Here is a 24,625-nt window from a genome sequence, read left to right as displayed (position 1 = left end):
ACCTGCTGGAGGAACTCCAGTGCCTGCTGGAGGTATTAAAGTGTAAGATACTCCAGTACCTGCTGGAGGAACTCCAGTGCCTGCTGGAGGTATTAAAGTGTAAGATACTCCAGTACCTGCTGGAGGAACTCCAGTGCCTGCTGGAGGTATTAAAGTGTAAGATACTCCAGTACCTGCTGGAGGAACTCCAGTGCCTGCTGGAGGTATTAAAGTGTAAGATACTCCAGTACCTGCTGGAGGAACTCCAGTGCATGCTGGAGGTATTAAAGTGTAAGATACTCCAGTACCTGCTGGAGGAACTCCAGTGCCTGCTGGAGGTATTAAAGTGTAAGATACTCCAGTACCTGCTCAAGGAACTCCAGTGCCTGCTGGAGGTATTAAAGTGTAAGATACTCCAGTACCTGCTGGAGGTACTCCAGTGCACGCTAGAGGTATTAAAGTGTAAGATATTCCAGTACCTGCTGGAGTTACTGCAGTGCCTCCACGAGATTCTCCAGTGCCTGCTGGAGGTATTAAAGTGTATGATACTCCAGTACCTGCTGAAGATACTCAAGTATTTGCTGAAGATATTCAAGGGTAAGATACTCCAATACCTGCTGGATGTACTTCAGTGTCTGCTGGAGGTTTTTAGGGTAAGATACTCTAGTACCTGCTGGAGGTACTCCAGTGCCTGTTGGATGTACTCCGGTGCCTGCTGGAGGTACACCAGTACCTTTTCGAAGTATTCAAGTGTAAGATACTCCAGTACCTGCTGGAGGCACTCCAGTACATGGAGGTGTTCATCTGTAAGATACTCCAGTACCTGCTGGAGGTATTCCAATGTCTGTTGAAGGTATTCAAGTGTAAGATACTAAAGTACCTGCTGGAGGTACTCCAGTGCCTGCCGGAGATATTAAAGTGTAATATACTCCAGTACCTGCTTGAGGTATTAAAGTATAAGATATTCCAGTACGTGCTGGAGGTACACCAGTACATGGAGGTGTTCATCTGTAAGATACTCCAGTAACTGCTGGAAATATTCAAGGGTAAGATACTCCGGTACCTGCTGGAGGCACACTAGTACCTGCTGGAGGTATTCAAGTGTAAGATACTCCAGTACCTGTTGGAGGTACTCCGGTGCCTGCTGGAGATATTCAACTGTAAGATACTCTAGTACCTGCTGGAGGTATCCAAGTGTAAGACACTCCATTACCTGCTGGAGGTGGAAATATAAACACATATGCGGTATAATGTGATCCTTTATTGTCAATAAAGGATCACATTATACTGCACATCTGTTTATATTTCCATTGTATTTTATGCCATTTATTTCCACCTGCTGGAGGTACACCAGTACTTGCTGGAGGTATTCAAGTGTAAGATATTCCAGTACCTGCTGGAGGTATTCAGGGGTAAGATACTCTAGTACCTGCGGGAGGTTTTCAAGTGCAAAATACTCCAGTACCTGCTGGAGGCGCACCAATACCTGCTGGAGGAATTCAAGTGTAAGGTACTCCAGTACCTGCTGGAGGTATTTAAATGTTGCGTTAGACATGGTTATGTACCTTCTATTCTATTTCCTTCAACCCCTCCCATTCTCCTTCTACTCCCTTTTCTGCCACCCCTTCCATTCCCCTTCCACTCCCTCTCCTGCAACTCTCTCCCCTTCCCCTTCCACTCTTCTGCAATTAGCTCTACCTCTCCCCCTCCCCCGCGCTCTTCTACAGTACTCTTTTTTATACCTCCATCTTCTCCCCCGATCTCACTTTCCTGTAATCCTCTTTTCCAACCCCTCTCCGCTTCCTCTTCCACTCCCTCTCCAATAACCCTCTCTTCTATTCCACCTCCTTGAGACTTACCAGATTGGAGAGAATGAAGTAGACGTGATAAGGCAGCCAGCAGATGGCGAAGATGGTCACTACCACTATCATCATCTTCACCACCTGTAACAACAACAACAACATGGTCACTACCACTATCATCATCTTCACCACCTGTAACAACAACAACAACATGGTCACTACCACTATCATCATCTTCGCCACCTGTAACAACAACAACATGGTCACTACCACTATCATCATCTTCACCACCTGTAACAACAACAACAACATGGTCACTACCACTATCATCATCTTCACTACCTATAACAACAACAACATGGTCACTTCCAGTATCATCATCTTCACCACCTGTAACAACAACAACAACATGGTCACAACCACCATCATCATCTTCACTACCTGTAACAACAACAACAATATGGTCGCTACCACTATCATCATCTTCACCACCTCTAACAACAACAACAACAACAACAACATGGTCACTACCACTATCATCATCTTCACCACCTGTAACAACAACAACAACAACATAGTCACTACCACTATCATCATCTTCACCACCTGTAACAACGACAACAACATGGTCACTACCACTATCATCATATTCACCACCTGTAACAACAACAACAACATGGTCACTGCCACTATCATCATCTTCACCACCTGTAACAACAACAACATGGTCACTACCACTATCATCATCTTCACCACCTGTAACAACAACAACAACATGGTCACTACCACTATCATCATCTTCACCACCTGTAACAACAACAACAACATGGTCACTACCACTATCATCATCTTCACCACCTGTAACAACAACAACAACATGGTCACTACCACTATCATCATCTTCACCACCTGTAACAACAACAACAACATGGTCACTACCACTATCATCATCTTCACCACCTGTAACAACAACAACAACATGGTCACTACCACTATCATCATCTTCACCACCTGTAACAACAACAACAACATGTTCACTACCACTATCATCATCTTCACCACCTGTAACAACAACAACAACATGGTCACTACCACTATCATCATCTTCACCACCTGTAACAACAACAACAACATGGTCACTACCACTATCATCATCTTCACCACCTGTAACAACAACAACAACATGGTCACTACCACTATCATCATCTTCACCACCTGTAACAACAACAACAACATGTTCACTACCACTATCATCATCTTCACCACCTGTAACAACAACAACAACATGGTCACTACCACTATCATCATCTTCACCACCTGTAACAACAACAACAACATGGTCACTACCACTATCATCATCTTCACCACCTTTAACAACAACAACATGGTCACTACCACTATCATCATCTTCACCACCTTTAACAACAACAACATGGTCACTACCACTATCATCATCTCCACCACCTTTAACAACAACAACATGGTCACTACCAATATCATCATCTTCACCACCTGTAACAACAACAACATGGTCACTACCACTATCATCATCTCCACCACCTTTAACAACAACAACATGGTCACTACCACTATCATCATCTTCACCACCTGTAACAACAACAACAACATGGTCACTACCACTATCATCATCTTCACCACCTTTAACAACAACAACATGGTCACTACCACTATCATCATCTTCACCACCTTTAACAACAACAACATGGTCACTACCACTATCATCATCTTCACCACCTGTAACAACAACAACAACATGGTCACTACCACTATCATCATCTTCACCACCTTTAACAACAACAACATGGTCACTACCACTATCATCATCTTCACCACCTTTAACAACAACAACATGGTCACTACCAATATCATCATCTTCACCACCTGTAACAACAACAAGAACATGGTCACTACCACTATCATCATATTCACCACATGTAACAACAACAACATGGTCACTACCACTATCATTATCTTAAGATCACCAGCTGTAACAACAACAACAACATGGTCACTACCACTATCATCTTCACCTGTAACGACAACAACATGGTCCCTACCACTATCATCATCTTCACCTGTAACAACAACAACAACATAGTCACTATCACTATCATCTTCACCACTTGTAACAACAACAACAACAACACGGTCACTACCACTATCATCATCTTCACTACGTGTAACAACAACAACATGGTCACTACCACTATGATCATCTTCACCACCTGTAACAACAACAACAACAACATGGTCACTACCACTATCATCTTCACCTGTAACGACAACAACATGGTCCCTACCACTATCATCATCTTCACCTGTAACAACAACAACAACATAGTCACTATCACTATCATCTTCACCACCTGTAACAACAACAACAACAACACGGTCACTACCACTATCATCATCTTCACTACCTGTAACAACAACAACATGGTCACTACCACTATGATCATCTTCACTACCTGTAACAACAACAACATGGTCAATTTCTGTATCATCTTCACCACCTGTAACAACAACAACAACATGGTCACTACCACTATCATCCTCTTCACCACCTGTAACAACAACAACAACAACATGGTCACTACCACTATCATCTTCACCACCTGTAACAACAACAACAACAACATGGTCACTACCACTATCATCATCTTCACCACCTGTAACAACAACAACAACAACATGGTCACTAGCACTATCATCTTCACCACCTGCAACAACAACAACAACAACAACATGGTCACTACCACTATCATCCTCTTCACCACCTGTAACAACAACAACAACAACATGGTCACTACCACTATCATCTTCACCACCTGTAACAACAACAACAACAACATGGTCACTACCACTATCATCATCTTCACCACCTGTAACAACAACAACAACAACATGGTCACTAGCACTATCATCTTCACCACCTGCAACAACAACAACAACAACAACATGGTCACTACCACTATCATCATCTTCACCACCTGTAACAACAACAACAACATGGTCACTACCACTATCATCATCTTCACCACCTGTAACAACAACAACATGGTCACTACCACTATCATCATCTTCACCACCTGTAACAACAACAACAACAACATGGTCACTACCACTATCATCATCTTCACCACCTGTAACAACAACAACAACAACATGGTCACTAGCACTATCATCTTCACCACCTGCAACAACAACAACAACAACAACATGGTCACTACCACTATCATCCTCTTCACCACCTGTAACAACAACAACAACAACATGGTCACTACCACTATCATCTTCACCACCTGTAACAACAACAACAACAACATGGTCACTACCACTATCATCATCTTCACCACCTGTAACAACAACAACAACAACATGGTCACTAGCACTATCATCTTCACCACCTGTAACAACAACAACAACAACATGGTCACTACCACTATCATCATCTTCACCACCTGTAACAACAACAACAACAACAACATGGTTTCTACCACTATCATCTTCACTACCTGTAACAACAACAACATGGTCACTACCACTATGATCATCTTCACTACCTGTAACAACAACAACATGGTCAATTTCTGTATCATCTTCACCACCTGTAACAACAACAACAACATGGTCACTACCACTATCATCCTCTTCACCACCTGTAACAACAACAACAACAACATGGTCACTACCACTATCATCTTCACCACCTGTAACAACAACAACAACAACATGGTCACTACCACTATCATCATCTTCACCACCTGTAACAACAACAACAACAACATGGTCACTACCACTATCATCTTCACCACCTGCAACAACAACAACAACAACAACATGGTCACTACCACTATCATCCTCTTCACCACCTGTAACAACAACAACAACAACATGGTCACTAGCACTATCATCTTCACCACCTGTAACAACAACAACAACAACATGGTCACTACCACTATCATCATCTTCACCACCTGCAACAACAACAACAACAACAACATGGTCACTACCACTATCATCATCTTCACTACGTGTAACAACAACAACAACAACATGGTCTCTACCACTATCATCTTCACTACCTGTAACAACAACAACATGGTCAATTCCAGTATCATCATCTTCACCACCTGTAACAACAACAACAACATGGTGACTACCACTATCATCATCTTCACCACCTGTAACAACAACAACAACAACATGGTCGCTACCACTATCATCCTCTTCACCACCTGTAACAACAACGACAACAACAACATGGTCACTATCACTATCATCTTCGCCACCTGTAACAACAACGACAACAACAACATGGTCACTATCACTATCATCTTCACCACCTGTAATAACAACAACATGGTCACTACCACTATCATCTTCACCATCTGTAATAACAACAACAACTAGGTCACTACCACTATCATCATCTTCACCACCTGTAAGAACAACAACATGGTCACTACCACTATCATCATCTTCACTGCCTGTAACAACAACAACAACATGGTCACTTCCACTATCATCTTCACTACCTGTAACAACAACAACATGGTCACTTCCAGTATCATCATCTTCACCACCTGTAACAACAACAACAACATGGTCACTATCACTATCATCATCTTCACCACCTGTAACAACAACAACAACAACATGGTCACTATCACTATCATCTTCACCTGTAATAACAACAACAACATGGTCACTACCACTGTCATCATCTTCACCACCTGTAACAACAACAACAGCAACATGGTCACTACCACTATCATCATCTTCACTGCCTGTAACAACAACAACAACATGGTCACTACCACTATCATCATCTTCACTACCTGTAACAACAACTACATGGTCACTTCCAGTATCATCATCTTCACCACCTGTAACAACAACAACAACATGGTCACTATCACTATCATCATCTTCACCACCTGTAACAACAACAACAACAACATGGTCACTATCACTATCATCTTCACCTGTAATAACAACAACAACATGGTCACTACCACTGTCATCATCTTCACCACCTGTAACAACAACAACAGCAACATGGTCACTACCACTATCATCATCTTCACCACATGGTCACTACCACTATCATCATCTTCACCACCTGTAACAACAACAACAACATGGTCACTACCAGTATCATCATCTTCACCACCTGTAACAACAACAACAACATGATCACTACCACTATCATCATCTTCACCACTTGTAACAACAACAACAACATGTTCACTACCACTATCATCATCTTCACCACCTGTAACAACAACAACAACATGGTCACTACCACTGTCATCATCTTCACCATCTGTAACAACAACAACAACATGGTCACTCCCACTATCATCATCTTCAGCTCCTGTAACAACAACAACAAGAACATGTTCACTACCACTATCATCATCTTCACCACCTGTAACAACAACAACAACATGGTCACTACCACTATCATCATATTCACCATCTGTAACAACAACAACAACATGGTCACTCCCACTATCATCATCTTCAGCTCCTGTAACAACAACAACAAGAACATGTTCACTACCACTATCATCATCTTCACCACCTGTAACAACAACAACAACATGGTCACTACCACTATCATCATCTTACCACCTGTAACAACAACAACATGGTCACTTCCCCTATCATCATCTTCACTACCTGTAACAACAACAACAACATGGTCACTACCACTATCATCATCTTCACTACCTGTAACAACAACAACATGGTCACTTCCACTACCATAATCTTCACTATCTGCAACAATAATAAGAACATGATCACTACCACTATCATCATTTCACTGTACACAACGAGAACAACAACATTGTCACTATCACTATCACCATCTTTCGTACCTCAAACAACAACATGATCAATACCACCATCACTATCTTCAATGCCTCAACATAAATACCAACATTATCATTACCACTATTAACACATTCACTATCAACAGTAATAACAACAACAACACAGTCACTATACTAATTACTACACATCTTTAATGAGATAAAAAATTATATGGAATATTTATTGACGACGTTTCCCACGCACGGCAGGCTTGATCATGTCACAAAGAGATAAATGTGATAAGGGAGTGGGTAAAAAAATAGAAGTAGCAGTATACAGGAGTCACGTCAGGTCACAGTAGTTGTGACCTGACGTGATAACAGCAATCTGTGCTCAACTCACTGTTTCTCTTCACATTGTTTCCCAGATCTCCTACAAGTTTTGTGGCACCAGTTTCACCTAAACTGAAGAAACGTCACCAATACACACACGCACACACACACACACACAACTTGAATTGTATCTGATTATTAATCATTTAAAGTTAATTAGTGCATTAAATAAGACTATTTACCATATATGCAATTTGCAATTGCTCGTATCGTGAAAAATCACAAAAGTTCCCGCTAAACTGGTGTTTAACATGTAAATAACCAACAGTTATAACGGGAAAAATACAGTTCTTTTATGAGCTTATATTATTTAAAGTGCTTAAAATTCACCTTTGCGGTTGTATGGCAGGGCTTTGCTCAGGACTACTAAAAGTAGAACTGCAGTCTCTTACATTGTATACAAAAAAAGATGAGTATTGCAGCAGGTTTACTGAACCGTGTCACAGTGGGAAGCTCTGCTCGCACCGATACTCCCATTCATTGTTAGTTGTTTGTCTAACTTATCTTGAAGCTTCGATAAGACCAGATAAATGAGATACATGTGCAACAGTTAGGTATCTTTATTCCGAAACTTTTCGCCCACTACACAGTAGGCTTCATCAGTCGAATATAGACGTGACAATTATGGAGACAGCAGGAGTGGATAGGTACAGATGTAATCAGTTCATCAATCTAGAGGTAGTTTGAAATGGTCAGTCCCTTAGCCTAATGATGTGTTCAGCTTCACAGTCTCGAACCATGTGAAGCAGAAGCAGGAGACAGGAGCCTTTTGTGGTGCCAGAGGTGACGTGCCGAGAATGATGACGTCACAATGTGGGGCTCTCTAAAGGAAGAAAGAACAAAATAACTGAAAAAAACTGCGCAGGCCTACACTAGGTGAGTCCTCATACACAACCCTTGTTATTCATGATCTGTGGTGGGGTAATGAAGCTGCAAATATCTTTTGTACTAGGATACCGTTGTCAACGCTACAGTGTCCCACAGATGGCACTACTCGACAATTTGTTTCACTCATCCATAACTCACTTTCGAAATTAGTGTATTTTTATATCTTTTCTAAATAGACATTATAATAACAATTATTTAATAACAATAATAACAATTATTTTCAAGGAAGACCGGGATGGTGATCCAAAAGACAACTAACAAATGTTATTTGCATTAATACCTCCATCACGACATTAGAACCAAAACAGGTGGTATAATTGGGTTTTTCCTGAGAACCTACAGGATCTCCCGCCCTGCTTTCCAGAAAGATCGGGACGGAAGGCCGTCCTATTTTATCAATGGTTGCAGAAGAGCACAACGCTTCAAGAACGCAATTTCAGAGAACCCCGCTAAAGGGTACTTATTCCGCCCATGTAGGGACATCCAATAACGTAGCGAACGCCCTAGCTGCAAGTTGATGTGGTCACAGTCACTACTATAAACCCGAACGCACGATTCTATGTCATCTCGTGTGGTTGCTGTGATAAACTATGCTTTGGAGTGACATCAAAAAATCTGGATCCGTGCCTAACAGAACATAAATACCCCTGTGGCTGGGGCGACTTGAAAAACTTGTGAATGGTTCACTGTATTTCTCATAGCTATCTGATGAAGTAGTGAGAAGCCAGGCTAGTAACTAAAGATCCAACTGTGTTGGCAAAGCAAGAGCTTTGCCAACCAGGCCATCTCCCCCCCCCCCTCACCTGGCAACAAGAGGAATAACAGTCACAGATACACTGGAAGAAAGTTACTATCCTATCTCTAGAATATTCTAACATGCAGGTATTAAAATCTCCACATTTCCTCCACGGTTCCTTGAGGATGTACTGAACTCAGTTTCTACAAGTGTAGTCCAGAAACCAGATTGTGTTAATATTTTAAGTGTATTGGCTAACCTGGTGCTACCCCGACAAGACACCGCGGTCAACTGACCTGACTCACACATCATTCACTTGACGCCTCCCGCACCTGACCTTTCTTCCCCTATATATACTGATATTTATGTACCCTTAGATACGAAGCCAAGGCGTCTATTAGATTTACAGCGAACACCTTTGGACTATTCCACAGGGTTTAGATTTGTAACTAGAGCCATGAAGACTTTTTTCAGTGATGAGCAACACGGCTAAATGTGTCAGTTTACTGTAATTATTTTCGTATCTAGGAAGACAGGTGCCGAGCCGCGTTATGTTTAGTATCAGTGGTTTCAGGGGTATCTACCAATGCATTTCCATAGCTTAAATGAGTACTTTTTCCATGGATGTCCTTAAAAAACTTAAAGAATGAACAGTTAACGTCCTGATAGCTAACTTGTAAGTGTATAAGTGAGTGAGAGTGGCTAGGTATGCAGTTATGCTGGGGGTAGCTGTACTGACACACCTTTACTTATTTTATATATTTTTACACTCACATTTTAAAGTGAAGTACAAAGATGTATTTTCATAGCGAGCAAATAAAGAAACAGCCACTTTACTGTATCACCCGTCAGTCCAGCTGTGACCTGTTTGTCCTCACAATGAATAACAACGTAAGTTGGACAGTGAATGACAGTCAGTATGAGTTGGAGATTGAATGACAAGGTGAATTGGACAGTGAACGTCTCTTATATTCTTGGGAATATTTACACCTTGCTTATTTTTTCATCAGTCACTTGACCTATAGATTAGTGCACCAAGTTATATCAGACATGTATTTAAATTATTCTTTGTTAGTATTTTTACTAACTTTAAAAGATAACTTATTTCAGTGGCACTGTCTTTATTTGCAGTAAAAGAATTAAATTTTATTTAAATATAATTTTTTATTTAACTTCTATTTTATATATTCTCTGGTATGGCTTAAATGTTTATGTTTATTCAGGCTGTCATTTATGTATGACCAGTGGACAGTATCTAAGATCAGTTGTGACCAGTCATGATGGTGTTTGGTATCAAGGAACACAGGTGAGCATCCGTGATGTATTCCGTATCTAGGATCATTGGTGACTAACCGTGTTGTGTTCAGTAGCTAATAACACGGGTGGGCAGCCGTGTTGTTCAAGAAGTGACAGATCCACGAACATCCGTTATGTGCACACTTTTCATGGCACAAGTGTTGTCAGTGACAACTTTATTGTTGATGTTGGCAAATTTATCCTAGTTTTACTTCTCATTGTCTCTCCTTTACCAAGAGTTCAGCATCAATAATGTTAATATTTTAAATAAGTTATCTTAATTAAACAAGAATAACGAAAATGTATATGCAAGTAAAGCCCTCTCAGGCTGGTCCCTCTCTCTGGTAAGGACCTCTCAGGCTGGTCCCTCTCTCTGGTAAGGACCTCTCAGGCTGGTCCCTCTCTCTGGTAAGGACCTCTCAGGCTGGTCCCTCTCTCTGGTAAGGACCTCTCAGGCTGGTCCCTCTCTCTGGTAAGGACCTCTCAGGCTGGTCCCACACTCTGGTAAGGACCTCTCAGGCTGGTCCCACACTCTGGTAAGGACCTCTCAGGCTGGTCCCTCACTCTGGTAAGGACCTCTCAGGCTGGTCCCACACTCTGGTAAGGACCTCTCAGGCTGGTCCCACACTCTGGTAAGGACCTCTCAGGCTGGTCCCTCACTCTGGTAAGGACCTCTCAGGCTGGTCCCTCACTCTGGTAAGGACCTCTCAGGCTGGTCCCTCACTCTGGTAAGAACCTCTCAGGCTGGTCCCTCACTCTGGTAAGGACCTCTCAGGCTGGTCCCTCTCTCTGGTAAGGACCTCTCAGGCTGGTCCCTCACTCTGGTAAGGACCTCTCAGGCTGGTCCCACACTCTGGTAAGGACCTCTCAGGCTGGTCCCACACTCTGGTAAGGACCTCTCAGGCTGGTCCCTCACTCTGGTAAGGACCTCTCAGGCTGGTCCCTCTCTCTGGTAAGGACCTCTCAGGCTGGTCCCTCTCTCTGGTAAGGACCTCTCAGGCTGGTCCCTCTCTCTGGTAAGGACCTCTCATGCTGGTCCCTCTCTCTGGTAAGGACCTCTCAGGCTGGTCCCTCTCTCTGGTAAGGACCTCTCAGGCTGGTCCCACACTCTGGTAAGGACCTCTCAGGCTGGTCCCACACTCTGGTAAGGACCTCTCAGGCTGGTCCCTCACTCTGGTAAGGACCTCTCAGGCTGGTCCCACACTCTGGTAAGGACCTCTCAGGCTGGTCCCACACTCTGGTAAGGACCTCTCAGGCTGGTCCCTCACTCTGGTAAGGACCTCTCAGGCTGGTCCCTCACTCTGGTAAGGACCTCTCAGGCTGGTCCCTCACTCTGGTAAGAACCTCTCAGGCTGGTCCCTCACTCTGGTAAGGACCTCTCAGGCTGGTCCCTCACTCTGGTAAGGACCTCTCAGGCTGGTCCCTCACTCTGGTAAGGACCTCTCAGGCTGGTCCCACACTCTGGTAAGGACCTCTCAGGCTGGTCCCACACTCTGGTAAGGACCTCTCAGGCTGGTCCCTCACTCTGGTAAGGACCTCTCAGGCTGGTCCCTCTCTCTGGTAAGGACCTCTCAGGCTGGTCCCTCTCTCTGGTAAGGACCTCTCAGGCTGGTCCCTCTCTCTGGTAAGGACCTCTCAGGCTGGTCCCTCTCTCTGGTAAGGACCTCTCAGGCTGGTCCCTCTCTCTGGTAAGGACCTCTCAGGCTGGTTCCTCTCTCTGGTAAGGACCTCTCAGGCTGGTCCCTCTCTCTGGTAAGGACCTCTCAGGCTGGTTCCTCTCTCTGGTAAGGACCTCTCAGGCTGGTCCCCTCACTCTGGTAAGGACCTCTCAGGCTGGTCCCTCACTCTGGTAAGGACCTCTCAGGCTGGTCCCACACTCTGGTAAGGACCTCTCAGGCTGGTCCCACACTCTGGTAAGGACCTCTCAGGCTGGTCCCTCACTCTGGTAAGGACCTCTCAGGCTGGTCCCTCTCTCTGGTAAGGACCTCTCAGGCTGGTCCCTCTCTCTGGTAAGGACCTCTCAGGCTGGTCCCTCTCTCTGGTAAGGACCTCTCAGGCTGGTCCCTCTCTCTGGTAAGGACCTCTCAGGCTGGTCCCTCTCTCTGGTAAGGACCTCTCAGGCTGGTTCCTCTCTCTGGTAAGGACCTCTCAGGCTGGTCCCTCTCTCTGGTAAGGACCTCTCAGGCTGGTTCCTCTCTCTGGTAAGGACCTCTCAGGCTGGTCCCTCTCTCTGGTAAGGACCTCTCAGGCTGGTCCCTCTCTCTGGTAAGGACCTCTTAGGCTGGTTCCTCTCTCTGGTATGGACCTCTCAGGCTGGTCCCTCTCTCTGGTAAGGACCTCTCAGGCTGGTTCCTCTCTCTGGTAAGTACCTCTCAGGCTGGTCCATCTCTCTGGTAAGGACCTCTTAGGCTGGTCCCACACTCTGGTAAGGACCTCTCAGGCTGGTCCCTCACTCTGGTAAGGACCTCTCAGGCTGGTCCCTCTCTCTGGTAAGGACCTCTCAGGCTGGTCCCTCTCTCTGGTAAGGACCTCTCAGGCTGGTCCCTCTCTCTGGTAAGGACCTCTCAGGCTGGTCCCTCTCTCTGGTAAGGACCTCTCAGGCTGGTCCCTCTCTCTGGTAAGGACCTCTCAGGCTGGTTCCTCTCTCTGGTAAGGACCTCTCAGGCTGGTCCCTCTCTCTGGTAAGGACCTCTCAGGCTGGTCCCTCTCTCTGGTAAGGACCTCTCAGGCTGGTTCCTCTCTCTGGTATGGACCTCTCAGGCTGGTCCCTCTCTCTGGTAAGGACCTCTCAGGCTGGTTCCTCTCTGGAGTTTACCTGGAGTTTACCTGGAGAGAGTTTCGGGGGTCAACGCCCCCGCGGCCCGGTCTGTGACCAGGCCTCCTGGTGGATCAGCGCCTGATCAACCAGGCTGTTGCTGCTGGCTGCACGCAAACCAACGTACGAGCCACAGCCCGGCTGATCAGGAACTGTCTTTAGGTGCTTGTCCAGTGCCAGCTTGAAGACTGCCAGGGGTCTGTTGGTAATCCCCCTTATGTGTGCTGGGAGGCAGTTGAACAGTCTCGGGCCCCTGACACTTATTGTATGGTCTCTTAACGTGCTAGTGACACCCCTGCTTTTCATTGGGGGGATGGTGCATCGTCTGCCAAGTCTTTTGCTTTCGTAGTGAGTGATTTTCGTGTGCAAGTTTGGTACTAGTCCCTCTAGGATTTTCCAGGTGTATATAATCATGTATCTCTCCCTCCTGCGTTCCAGGGAATACAGGTTTAGAAACCTCAAGCGCTCCCAGTAATTGAGGTGTTTTATCTCCGTTATGCGCGCCGTGAAAGTTCTCTGTACATTTTCTAGGTCGGCAATTTCACCTGCCTTGAAAGGTGCTGTTAGAGTGCAGCAATATTCCAGCCTAGATAGAACAAGTGACCTGAAGAGTGTCATCATGGGCTTGGCCTCCCTAGTTTTGAAGGTTCTCATTATCCATCCTGTCATTTTTCTAGCAGATGCGATTGATACAATGTTATGGTCCTTGAAGGTGAGATCCTCCGACATAATCACTCCTAGGTCTTTGACGTTGGTGTTTCGCTCTATTTTGTGGCCAGAATTTGTTTTGTACTCTGATGAAGATTTAATTTCCTCATGTTTACCATATCTGAGTAATTGAAATTTCTCATCGTTGAACTTCATATTGTTTTCTGCAGCCCACTGAAAGATTTGGTTGATGTCCGCCTGGAGCCTTGCAGTGTCTGCAATGGAAGACACTGTCATGCAGATTCGGGTGTCATCTGCAAAGGAAGACACGGTGCTGTGGCTGACATCCTTGTCTATGTCGGATATGAGGATGAGGAACAAGATGGGAGCTAGTACTGTGCCTTGTGGGACAGAGCTTTTCACCGTAGCTGCCTCGGACTTTACTCTGTTGACGACTACTCTCTGTGTTCTGTTAGTGAGGAAATTATAGATCCATCGACCGACTTTTCCTGTTATTCCTTTAGCGCGCATTTTGTGCGCTATTACGCCATGGTCACACTTGTCGAAGGCTTTTGCAAAGTCTGTATATATTACATCTGCATTCTTTTTGTCTTCTAGTGCATTTAGGACCTTGTCGTAGTGATCCAGTAGTTGAGACAGACAGGAGCGACCTGTTCTAAACCCATGTTGCCCTGGGTTGTGTAACTGATGGGTTTCTAGATGGGTGGTGATCTTGCTTCTTAGGACCCTTTCAAAGATTTTTATGATATGGGATGTTAGTGCTATTGGTCTGTAGTTCTTTGCTGTTGCTTTACTGCCCCCTTTGTGGAGTGGGGCTATGTCTGTTGTTTTTAGTAACTGAGGGACGACCCCCGTGTCCATGCTCCCTCTCCATAGGATGGAAAAGGCTCGTGATAGGGGCTTCTTGCAGTTCTTGATGAACACAGAGTTCCATGAGTCTGGCCCTGGGGCAGAGTGCATGGGCATGTCATTTATCGCCTGTTCGAAGTCATTTGGCGTCAGGATAACATCGGATAGGCTTGTGTTAGTCAAATTTTGTGGCTCTCTCATAAAAAATTCATTTTGGTCTTCGACTCTCAGTCTGGTTAGCGGCTTGCTAAAAACTGAGTCATATTGGGACTTGAGTAGCTCACTCATTTCCTTGCTGTCATCTGTGTAGGACCCATCTTGTTTAAGTAGGGGCCCAATACTGGACGTTGTTCTCGATTTTGATTTGGCATAGGAGAAGAAATACTTTGGGTTTCTTTCGATTTCATTTATGGCTTTTAGTTCTTCCCGCGATTCCTGACTCCTAAAGGATTCTTTTAGCTTAAGTTCGATGCTTGCTATTTCTCTGACCAGTGTCTCCCTGCGCATTTCAGATATATTGACCTCTTTTAGCCGCTCTGTTATTCTTTTCCGTCGCCTGTAAAGGGAGCGCCTGTCTCTTTCTATTTTACATCTACTCCTCCTTTTTCTTAGAGGAATAAGCCTTGTGCATACATCGAGTGCCACCGAGTTAATCTGTTCTAGGCATAAGTTTGGGTCTGTGTTGCTTAGTATATCTTCCCAGCTTATATCGGTTAGGACTTGGTTTACTTGGTCCCACTTTATGTTTTTGTTATTGAAGTTGAATTTGGTGAATGCTCCCTCATGACTAGTCTCATTTTGTCGGTCTGGGGCTCCATGCATACATGTCTGAACCTCAATTATGTTGTGATCTGAGTATATTGTTTTTGATATGGTGACATTTCTTATCAGATCATCATTGTTAGTGAAGATGAGGTCTAGTGTATTCTCCAGTCTTGTAGGCTCTATTATTTGCTGGTTTAAATTGAATTTTGTGCAGAGATTTAAAAGCTCGTGTGAGTGTGAGTTTTCATCAGAGCTGCCTCCTGGTGTTATTTCTGCAACAATATTATTTGCTATATTCCTCCATTTTAGGTGCCTTAAGTTGAAATCCCCCAGGAGCAAGATGTTGGGTGCAGGAGCTGGAAGATTTTCCAGACAGTGGTCAATTTTTAACAGCTGTTCCTGGAATTGCTGGGATGTTGCATCCGGAGGCTTGTAGACTACCACAATGACTAGGTTTTGGTTCTCGACCTTTACTGCTAAAACTTCCACTACGTCATTTGAGGCATTAAGCAGTTCTGTGCAAACAAGTGACTCTGCAATGTACAGGCCAACCCCCCCCTTTTGCCTGTTCACTCTGTCACATCTGTATAGGTTGTAACCTGGGATCCATACTTCGTTGTCCAAGTGATCCTTTATGTGGGTCTCAGTGAAAGCCGCGAACATTGCCTTTGCCTCTGCAAGCAGTCCACGGATGAAAGGTATTTTGTTGTTTGTAGCTGGCTTTAGACCCTGTATATTTGCAAAGAAGAATGTTATCGGACTGGTGGTATTGTTGGTACTGGGGGGGGATTTTTTTTCCGGCATTAGTATCTGTATCTGTTGGTTTGGAGTGGAGGCCATCGACTGTGGTTCCACTCCAGGAATGACTGGATTTGGTGTACGATTTCTGCCATTTCCTGCCAGTTTTTTTTCCTTCCTGGCACTAAAAAACCTCTCCCTCTTGAGTGGCTGTGGCTACCCAGGTTTTCCCCTGGCCTGGATGTTTTGTATCTTTTTGTCCCCTTTAGATGGTATGCCTGGCAATTTAAGTTATAGCACAGTCTTTCCTGTACTGAAGAGGTACACATTTCAGGGTGAAAAAGCTTACAGGAAGGGAGTTTGCATTTTCCTGTTTTCATATGGGCATGGCATTTTCTAGGGTGGTCATAGTTGCATGTCCCATCTGTTTTTCCAGATTTCCCATGCCAGCAGATACCAAGTGCATAGTATGTGCACAGTCTTGGTTTCCGCTTGCCTTGGGTTTCTGTGACTGTATTCCCTGTTGGTGCATGTTTCCCTGTCTTACTTCTATCCTCCCTAGCACCAACAATGGAGCTCCCACCAGTTGTTTTTGGTAATTTATCCTCACTATTGCTATTGGAGTCCTCTTGTTTGCTATTTCCTGCGGTATTTCTAGTTTGCAATATTGGTTTTATCTTATCTTTGACTACACTTGTTTCCCTACTATGGCTCCTGTCCCCTATGAGGTCATTTATATGTATTCCTTCCTGCGTATAATTCCCGACTCCCTGGACAATATCTCCAGCTTCACCATTTCTGTCTCCCAGGACAGTATCTCCAGCTTCACCATTTCTGTCTCCCAGGACAGCACCTCCAGCTTCACCATTACTGTCTCCCAGGACAGTATCTCCAGCTTCACCATTTCTGTCTCCCAGGACAGCACCTCCAGCTTCACCATTTCTGTCTCCCAGGACAGTATCTCCAGCTTCACCATTTCTGTCTCCCAGGACAGCACCTCCAGCTTCACCATTACTGTCTCCCAGGACAGCACCTCCAGCTTCACCATTACTGTCTCCCAGGACAGCACCTCCAGCTTCACCATTACTGTCTCCCAGGACAGCACCTCCAGCTTCACCATTACTGTCTCCCAGGACAGCACTATCAGCCCCACATTTACTGACTACCAGGACATCACCTCCAGCCTTACAGTTTATGACTACATGGCCAGTATCAAGGGCAGTACCATTCAGCCCAGACATTTTATGTTCCCATCTGTTGTAGAAAGCTTCCAGGTTTTCTATGAAAGCAGCTTTGATGTTGTCCTCTTTTAATACCCTTGTGATTTTAGTCCACAGTTTTTCCTCATTTGAGCATACCCAAAAACACTTCTCTGTTTTAATACTGCTTGTAGCTAGTTCTGGGATATCTGCACAAGGGGCGTGACACCAATTTCCACAAAAATGACAATTTATCCATGTGGAAGCCCGTTTGTTTGACTGACCACAGACTACACAGGGCTTCATAATGATTTGAATGGTTGATTTACTGCAATTCTACTAGCAACCTCTTGAAAATTCTATTAATAACCTTAAATGAAGCTCTAGCTATTTGTATTTCTGTTTCTAACTCTTTTTGTATATTGGACAGCTTACCGTCACGTTCCTGATTTTTAATGTTTGTGTTTATAGGGCGCCTACAACCCCATCCGTTTACAGTCTGCTTTATTGTCCAACGAAACTGTTTGAAACCAGTCCCGGGTTCGGACCAGTCAAGGGTTCGGACCAGGCAAGGGTTCGGGCCAGACGATCTGCTCTGATCAGTGGGTCACTTATTTTAAAACATACTGGTCGGTGATTTGAGCTAACACATGAAGGATCTACTGGAAATTATCTACCCGAGTAATATGTGATTTGACTGATACAAAAGTATAACTTGCGTGTTGAAGAGCCGGTGATATCTGGCAGCTCCTACAATGACGAACGGTCACCTCCTTGTTTATCAATCGCTGGTCCATCTCTCTGGTAAGGACCTCTTAGGCTGGTCCCACACTCTGGTAAGGACCTCTCAGGCTGGTCCCTCACTCTGGTAAGGACCTCTCAGGCTGGTCCCTCTCTCTGGTAAGGACCTCTCAGGCTGGTCCCTCTCTCTGGTAAGGACCTCTCAGGCTGGTCCCTCTCTCTGGTAAGGACCTCTCAGGCTGGTCCCTCTCTCTGGTAAGGACCTCTCAGGCTGGTCCCTCTCTCTGGTAAGGACCTCTCAGACTGGTTCCTCTCTCTGGTAAGGACCTCTCAGGCTGGTCCCTCTCTCTGGTAAGGACCTCTCAGGCTGGTTCCTCTCTCTGGTAAGGACCTCTCAGGCTGGTCCCCTCACTCTGGTAAGGACCTCTCAGGCTGGTCCCTCACTCTGGTAAGGACCTCTCAGGCTGGTCCCACACTCTGGTAAGGACCTCTCAGGCTGGTCCCACACTCTGGTAAGGACCTCTCAGGCTGGTCCCTCACTCTGGTAAGGACCTCTCAGGCTGGTCCCTCTCTCTGGTAAGGACCTCTCAGGCTGGTCCCTCTCTCTGGTAAGGACCTCTCAGGCTGGTCCCTCTCTCTGGTAAGGACCTCTCAGGCTGGTCCCTCTCTCTGGTAAGGACCTCTCAGGCTGGTCCCTCTCTCTGGTAAGGACCTCTCAGGCTGGTTCCTCTCTCTGGTAAGGACCTCTCAGGCTGGTCCCTCTCTCTGGTAAGGACCTCTCAGGCTGATTCCTCTCTCTGGTAAGGACCTCTCAGGCTGGTCCCTCTCTCTGGTAAGGACCTCTCAGGCTGGTCCCTCTCTCTGGTAAGGACCTCTCAGGCTGGTTCCTCTCTCTGGTATGGACCTCTCAGGCTGGTCCCTCTCTCTGGTAAGGACCTCTCAGGCTGGTTCCTCTCTCTGGTAAGTACCTCTCAGGCTGGTCCATCTCTCTGGTAAGGACCTCTTAGGCTGGTCCCACACTCTGGTAAGGACCTCTCAGGCTGGTCCCTCTCTCTGGTAAGGACCTCTCAGGCTGGTCCCTCTCTCTGGTAAGGACCTCTCAGGCTGGTCCCACACTCTGGTAAGGACCTCTCAGGCTGGTTCCTCTCTCTGGTAAGGATCTCTCAGGCCGGTCCCTCTCTCTGGAAAGGACCTCTCAGGCTGGTCCCACACTCTGGTAAGGACCTCTCAGGCTGGTTCCTCTCTCTCTGGTAAGGACCTCTCAGGCTGGTCCCTCTCTCTGGTAAGGACCTCTCAGGCTGGTTCCTCTCTCTGGTAAGGACCTCTCAGGCTGGTCCCTCTCTCTCCGGTAAGGAACTCTCAGGCTGGTCCCTCTCTCTGGTAAGGACCTCTCAAGCTGGTCTCTCTCTCTGGTAAGGGCCTCTCATGTTGGTCCCTCTCTCTGGTAAGGACCTCTCAGGCTGGTCCCTCTCTCTGGTAAGGACCTCTCAGGCTGGTCCCTCTCTCTGGTAAGGTCCTCTCAGGCTGATCCCTCTCTCTGGTAAGGACCTCTCAGGCTGATCCCTCTCTCTGGTAAGGACCTCTCAGGCTGGTCCCTCTCTCTGGTAAGGACCTCTCAGGCTGGTCCCTCTCTCTGGTAAGGCTCTCAGGCTGGTCCCTCTCTCTGGTAAGGACCTCTCAGACTGGTCCCTCTCTCTGGTAAGGCTCTCAGGCTGGTCCCCCTCTCTGGTAAGGACCTCTCAGGTTGGTCCCTCTCTCTGGTAAGGACCTCTCAGGCTGGTCCCTCTCTCTCTGGTAGAGACCTCTCAGGCTGGTCCCTCTCTCTGGTAAGGACCTCTCAGGCTGGTCCCTTTCTCTCTGGTAAGGACCTCTCAGGCTGGTCCCTCTCTCTGGTAAGGACCTCTCAGGCTGGTCCCTCTCTCTGGTAAGGACCTCTCAGGCTGGTCCCTCCCTCTGGTAAGGACCTCTCAGACTAGGCCCTCCCTCTGATAAGGACATCTCAGGCTAGTCCCTACCTCAGGTAAGGATCTCTCAGGTTTCTTCCCTCTCTGGTAAGGACCTCTCAGGCTAGTCCCTGCCTTTAGTAAGGACTTCTCAGTCTGGTCCCTCCCTCTGGCAAGGACCTCTCAGGCTAGTCCCTCCCTCTGGTAACGACCTCTCAGGCAGGTCCTCCCTCTGGTAAGGATCTTTCAGGCTGGTCCCTCCCTCTGGCAAGAACCTCTCAGGCTGGTCTCTCCCTCTGGTAAGGATCTCTCAGGCTATTCCCGAACTCTGGTAACAACCTCTCAGGCTAGTCACTCCCTCTGGTAAGGACCTCTCAGGGTGGTCCCTCCCTCTGGTAAGGACCTCTCAGGCTGGTCCCTCTCTCTGGTAAGGACCTCTCAGGCTGGTCCCTCTCTCTCTGGTAAGGACCTCTGAGGCTGGTCCCTCCCTCTGGTAAGGACCTCTCAGGCTAGGCCCTCCCTCTGATAAGGACATCTCAGGCTAGTCCCTCCCTCAGGTAAGGACCTCTCAGGTTTCTTTCCTCTCTGGTAAGGACCTCTCAGGCTAGTCTCTGCCTTTAGTAAGGACTTCTCAGTCTGGTCCCTCCCTCTGGCAAGGACCTCTCAGGCTAGTCCCTCCCTCTGGTAACGACCTCTCAGGCAGGTCCTCCCTCTGGTAAGGATCTTTCAGGCTGGTCCCTCCCTCTGGCAAGAACCTCTCAGGCTGGTCTCTCCCTCTGGTAAGGATCTCTCAGGCTATTCCCGAACTCTGGTAACAACCTCTCAGGCTAGTCACTCCCTCTGGTAAGGACCTCTCAGGGTGGTCCCTCCCTCTGGTAACGACCTCTCAGGCTGGTCCCTCCCTCTGGTAAGGACCTCTCAGGGTGGTCCCTCCCTCTGGTAAGGACCTCTCAGGCTAGTCACTCCCTCTGGTAAGGACCTCTCAGGCTTGTCCCTTCCTCTGGTAAGGACCTCTCAGGCTACCTCAGGCGATGAATGTAAAGCAGTCTCCTGAAGCCGGAGGGGGTAAGAATTTTTCCACTAACTTTTGGTTACATTTTTCCAGAAAATCTTTATGTAGCATCAGGAAAAGTTAAGGTAACTGGACCTACCAACATGGCGGTCAAGGCAAGACGTGAACTTCGCTAAAATGAGGAACTATTAGCTATGAAATATATCGTGATTGTTTTATTGTCTTCTATGGAAGTTTCACTGTCAAGAACCAGTCAAGAGATATTTAAGGTAACGTAGAGATCAAAATCGTGATTATGTGGTTAATTACGGAGGATTAATTAAACCACGTTAACCCAAGAAAGCCGAGCAGTGTAGGTAATTTTTATTGGGGTCCTTAGGGGCTCTTTTCCTGGAATGTACATGCAAATTTCGACTAACATCCAGGTACTGATTTACTACAGGTTACAGCGGGGAAGCAGATGCAAAGAGACTGGTTCGCGCATTTTGGTCTCGCCCGGGATTAGAACCTGGATCCCTCGGTTATAATCAGATTACGAATTATGAGACATATTTTAGTCATGGTTACTTTCGTAGCTCCACACTAAACAAGTTATTTTTTATATTTATATTTAACCTCGATATAAATAATTTCTTTAAGATATTTTACTTGAAGTATATAATCAACTTTGTTAATTAATAATAATGGCAATATTTTTATTATTTACTTTAACGCTCACAATGTCTATAAATTTAATTTCTTATAATTTATTTAGTTTTGAAATAACACACTTGCACTGTATTAGGATATTTTAATGAAGAAACGTTTCGCCCCAAATGGTTTCTTCAGTCATTCAGGAACAACCTCATGATGAGTTTTCATGATAGTGGAGGTGAGGAGGAAAGAGGCGAAACCAGTACAGCAGTGGAGCATATGTTAGATGGCCCGGGCTGGTATGGACCAACACCTCCATACTGTGCCCATAAACACTAACTTCTAGATGCTCGCTAGTGCTCTGGGAAGTATTGTTGGTGGTAGTAATCAAAGCACTTTCCAGACTTTGTCATCTGTTTATTTTTTCTTCCTTGATGACGCGTTTGGCCTCGTTAAATTTCATAAAATGTTGGTGAGCATTACAAAGGGTGACGCAGGCAATATATTGGTCTTCACTACTACATCCAATTCGGTGAATTTTCAAACGTTTCTCCAAGTGTCTAGATATGTCTCTAACATAAAATTTCTCGCAAACTTCTCATGGGGTCACGTACACACCAGCTTTACAATAGATTGGAAAATATGGATATCTCACCTTCCTTTTTGAGCGGATGCTTTCCACCTGCCTAGGCGTCTGCTCCCCGATGCTCCGACTCCCCCACAACGTCATGCCTATACGCGCGTACGTGAACCCCATACACAGCAGCGGCAATATATACGTCAGCACCATCAACACCACCGTATGTCTGCAAGAAGAGAGAAAAAGCAGGTCTCAGCAACACTATAGCAGACGTCAGAACCCATGTTTGCCTGCAGGGAGAGAGGCAGATGTTAGCAATACTACAGCAGACATCAGCACTAATGTATGTCTACAGGGATTTAAAAGGCAGGTATCACCACCACCCTATGTATACATGAAAAGAGGCAGATGTCAGCAACACTACAGCAGTCTTCAGCATTATCCTATGTCTGCAGAAAAAGTCAGCAGCCAGCAACGCTACAGCAGACGTCAGCACCAGCACATATCTACAGAGAAAATATAGCAATTCATGGCCCTTTCGGGTGTAGCGCTTAACTTAATGATAACGATGATGATGATGATAATAATAATAATAATAATAATAATAATAATAATAATAATAATAATAATAATAATAATAATAATAATAATAATAATAATAATAATAATAGTAATAATAATAATAATACAAGAAAGATCCAGTTATCAGCAACACAACAGCAAGTGTCAGCAACAACGCATTTCTGATGGGAGAGAGATAATTGTTAGCAATACTACAGCAGACATCAGCATCACCCTATTTTTGTAGGGAGAGGCAAGTGTCAGCCACACTGTAGCAGACGTGGGTGAAGATGAACAAACGCACGCACACACACACACACACACACACACACACACACACCAGTGAAGAGGCGGGGCCAGGAGCTTGGACTCGACCCCTGTAACCTCAAGTAGGTGAGTAACTAAGTGAGTACATGCACTTGTCTGGGTTTACAGACTTTCTCCTGGAATTATCGAAAGAAGAGATCCAATAATAATTTTCTCAGTCTTACTCTAAGACAAGCAGAGAGAACAAGAGAGCATACGATAACAACAATTAGGTTATTATAATAATGAACAAGAGAGAGAGGGAGAGTGTGATATTCTCTCTCACTAAATTCTAAGAGTCACTCTCACTTTTACAACCTTGTCTGAGTCACTCTCACTCTCACAATATTTTCTGAGTCATTCTCACAACACTCTTTGAGTCACTCTCCTCTCAAAACCATCTATGAGTCACACTCATTCTTACAAGCTTGTATGAGTCACTCTCACAACCTTGTATGAGTGACTCACTATTACGCAGTGTGAAGTAGTAAAAACATTGTATAAAAAATGCTCCATAGTTCCTGGATTGTCCTGAAACCGGACACGTATTATTCCTGGTGAGTCAGAGTGGCCAGGAGAGAGGAGAGTGACGTGTTTTGTACAGTGGATGAAGCACAGCAGATGGAGCAAGATGTTATTATGTGAAAAGGTGAATCGGTGAGCTTTTTTTTTACACTATAGATAATTTTATATGTGCTCTCATTTTTACCTGTAAGGCCCTAGTGTGCCGAGGCCTGTTTATGTTTTGGTAGAGTGCTTGTATAGTGTTTTTCCTGTTTATAAATGTTTATATATTTTATTTTACTCACTAGTAACAGTGTGCTAGTTAGTTAATGTGAGTACTGGGTGTAGGTGAACTGGAGTGTGGTGATGTTGG

The 24,625-nt window shown here is 45.4% G+C and overlaps 1 protein-coding gene across 1 annotated transcript in view; it reads right to left on the bottom strand.

Moving 5' to 3' along the window:
* The window catches only part of LOC128691617 (tachykinin-like peptides receptor 99D), a gene marked incomplete at its 5' end in the record, with an annotated part of 139,361 nt that overhangs the window by 57,074 nt on the left and 57,662 nt on the right, over nt 1–24,625 (bottom strand). Inside the window, 2 exon segments of the mRNA XM_053780447.2 lie at nt 1,839–1,922; nt 22,957–23,107. Coding sequence (XP_053636422.2) covers nt 1,839–1,922; nt 22,957–23,107 — 235 coding nt within the window.

This window comes from Cherax quadricarinatus, chromosome 26, assembly GCF_038502225.1.
Source record: "Cherax quadricarinatus isolate ZL_2023a chromosome 26, ASM3850222v1, whole genome shotgun sequence".
In the NCBI taxonomy this organism is placed as follows: Eukaryota; Metazoa; Arthropoda; class Malacostraca; order Decapoda; family Parastacidae; genus Cherax; species Cherax quadricarinatus.
The sequence above is the reverse complement of the archived record's forward strand: the minus strand, read 5'-3'. Positions and strand labels throughout refer to the sequence as shown.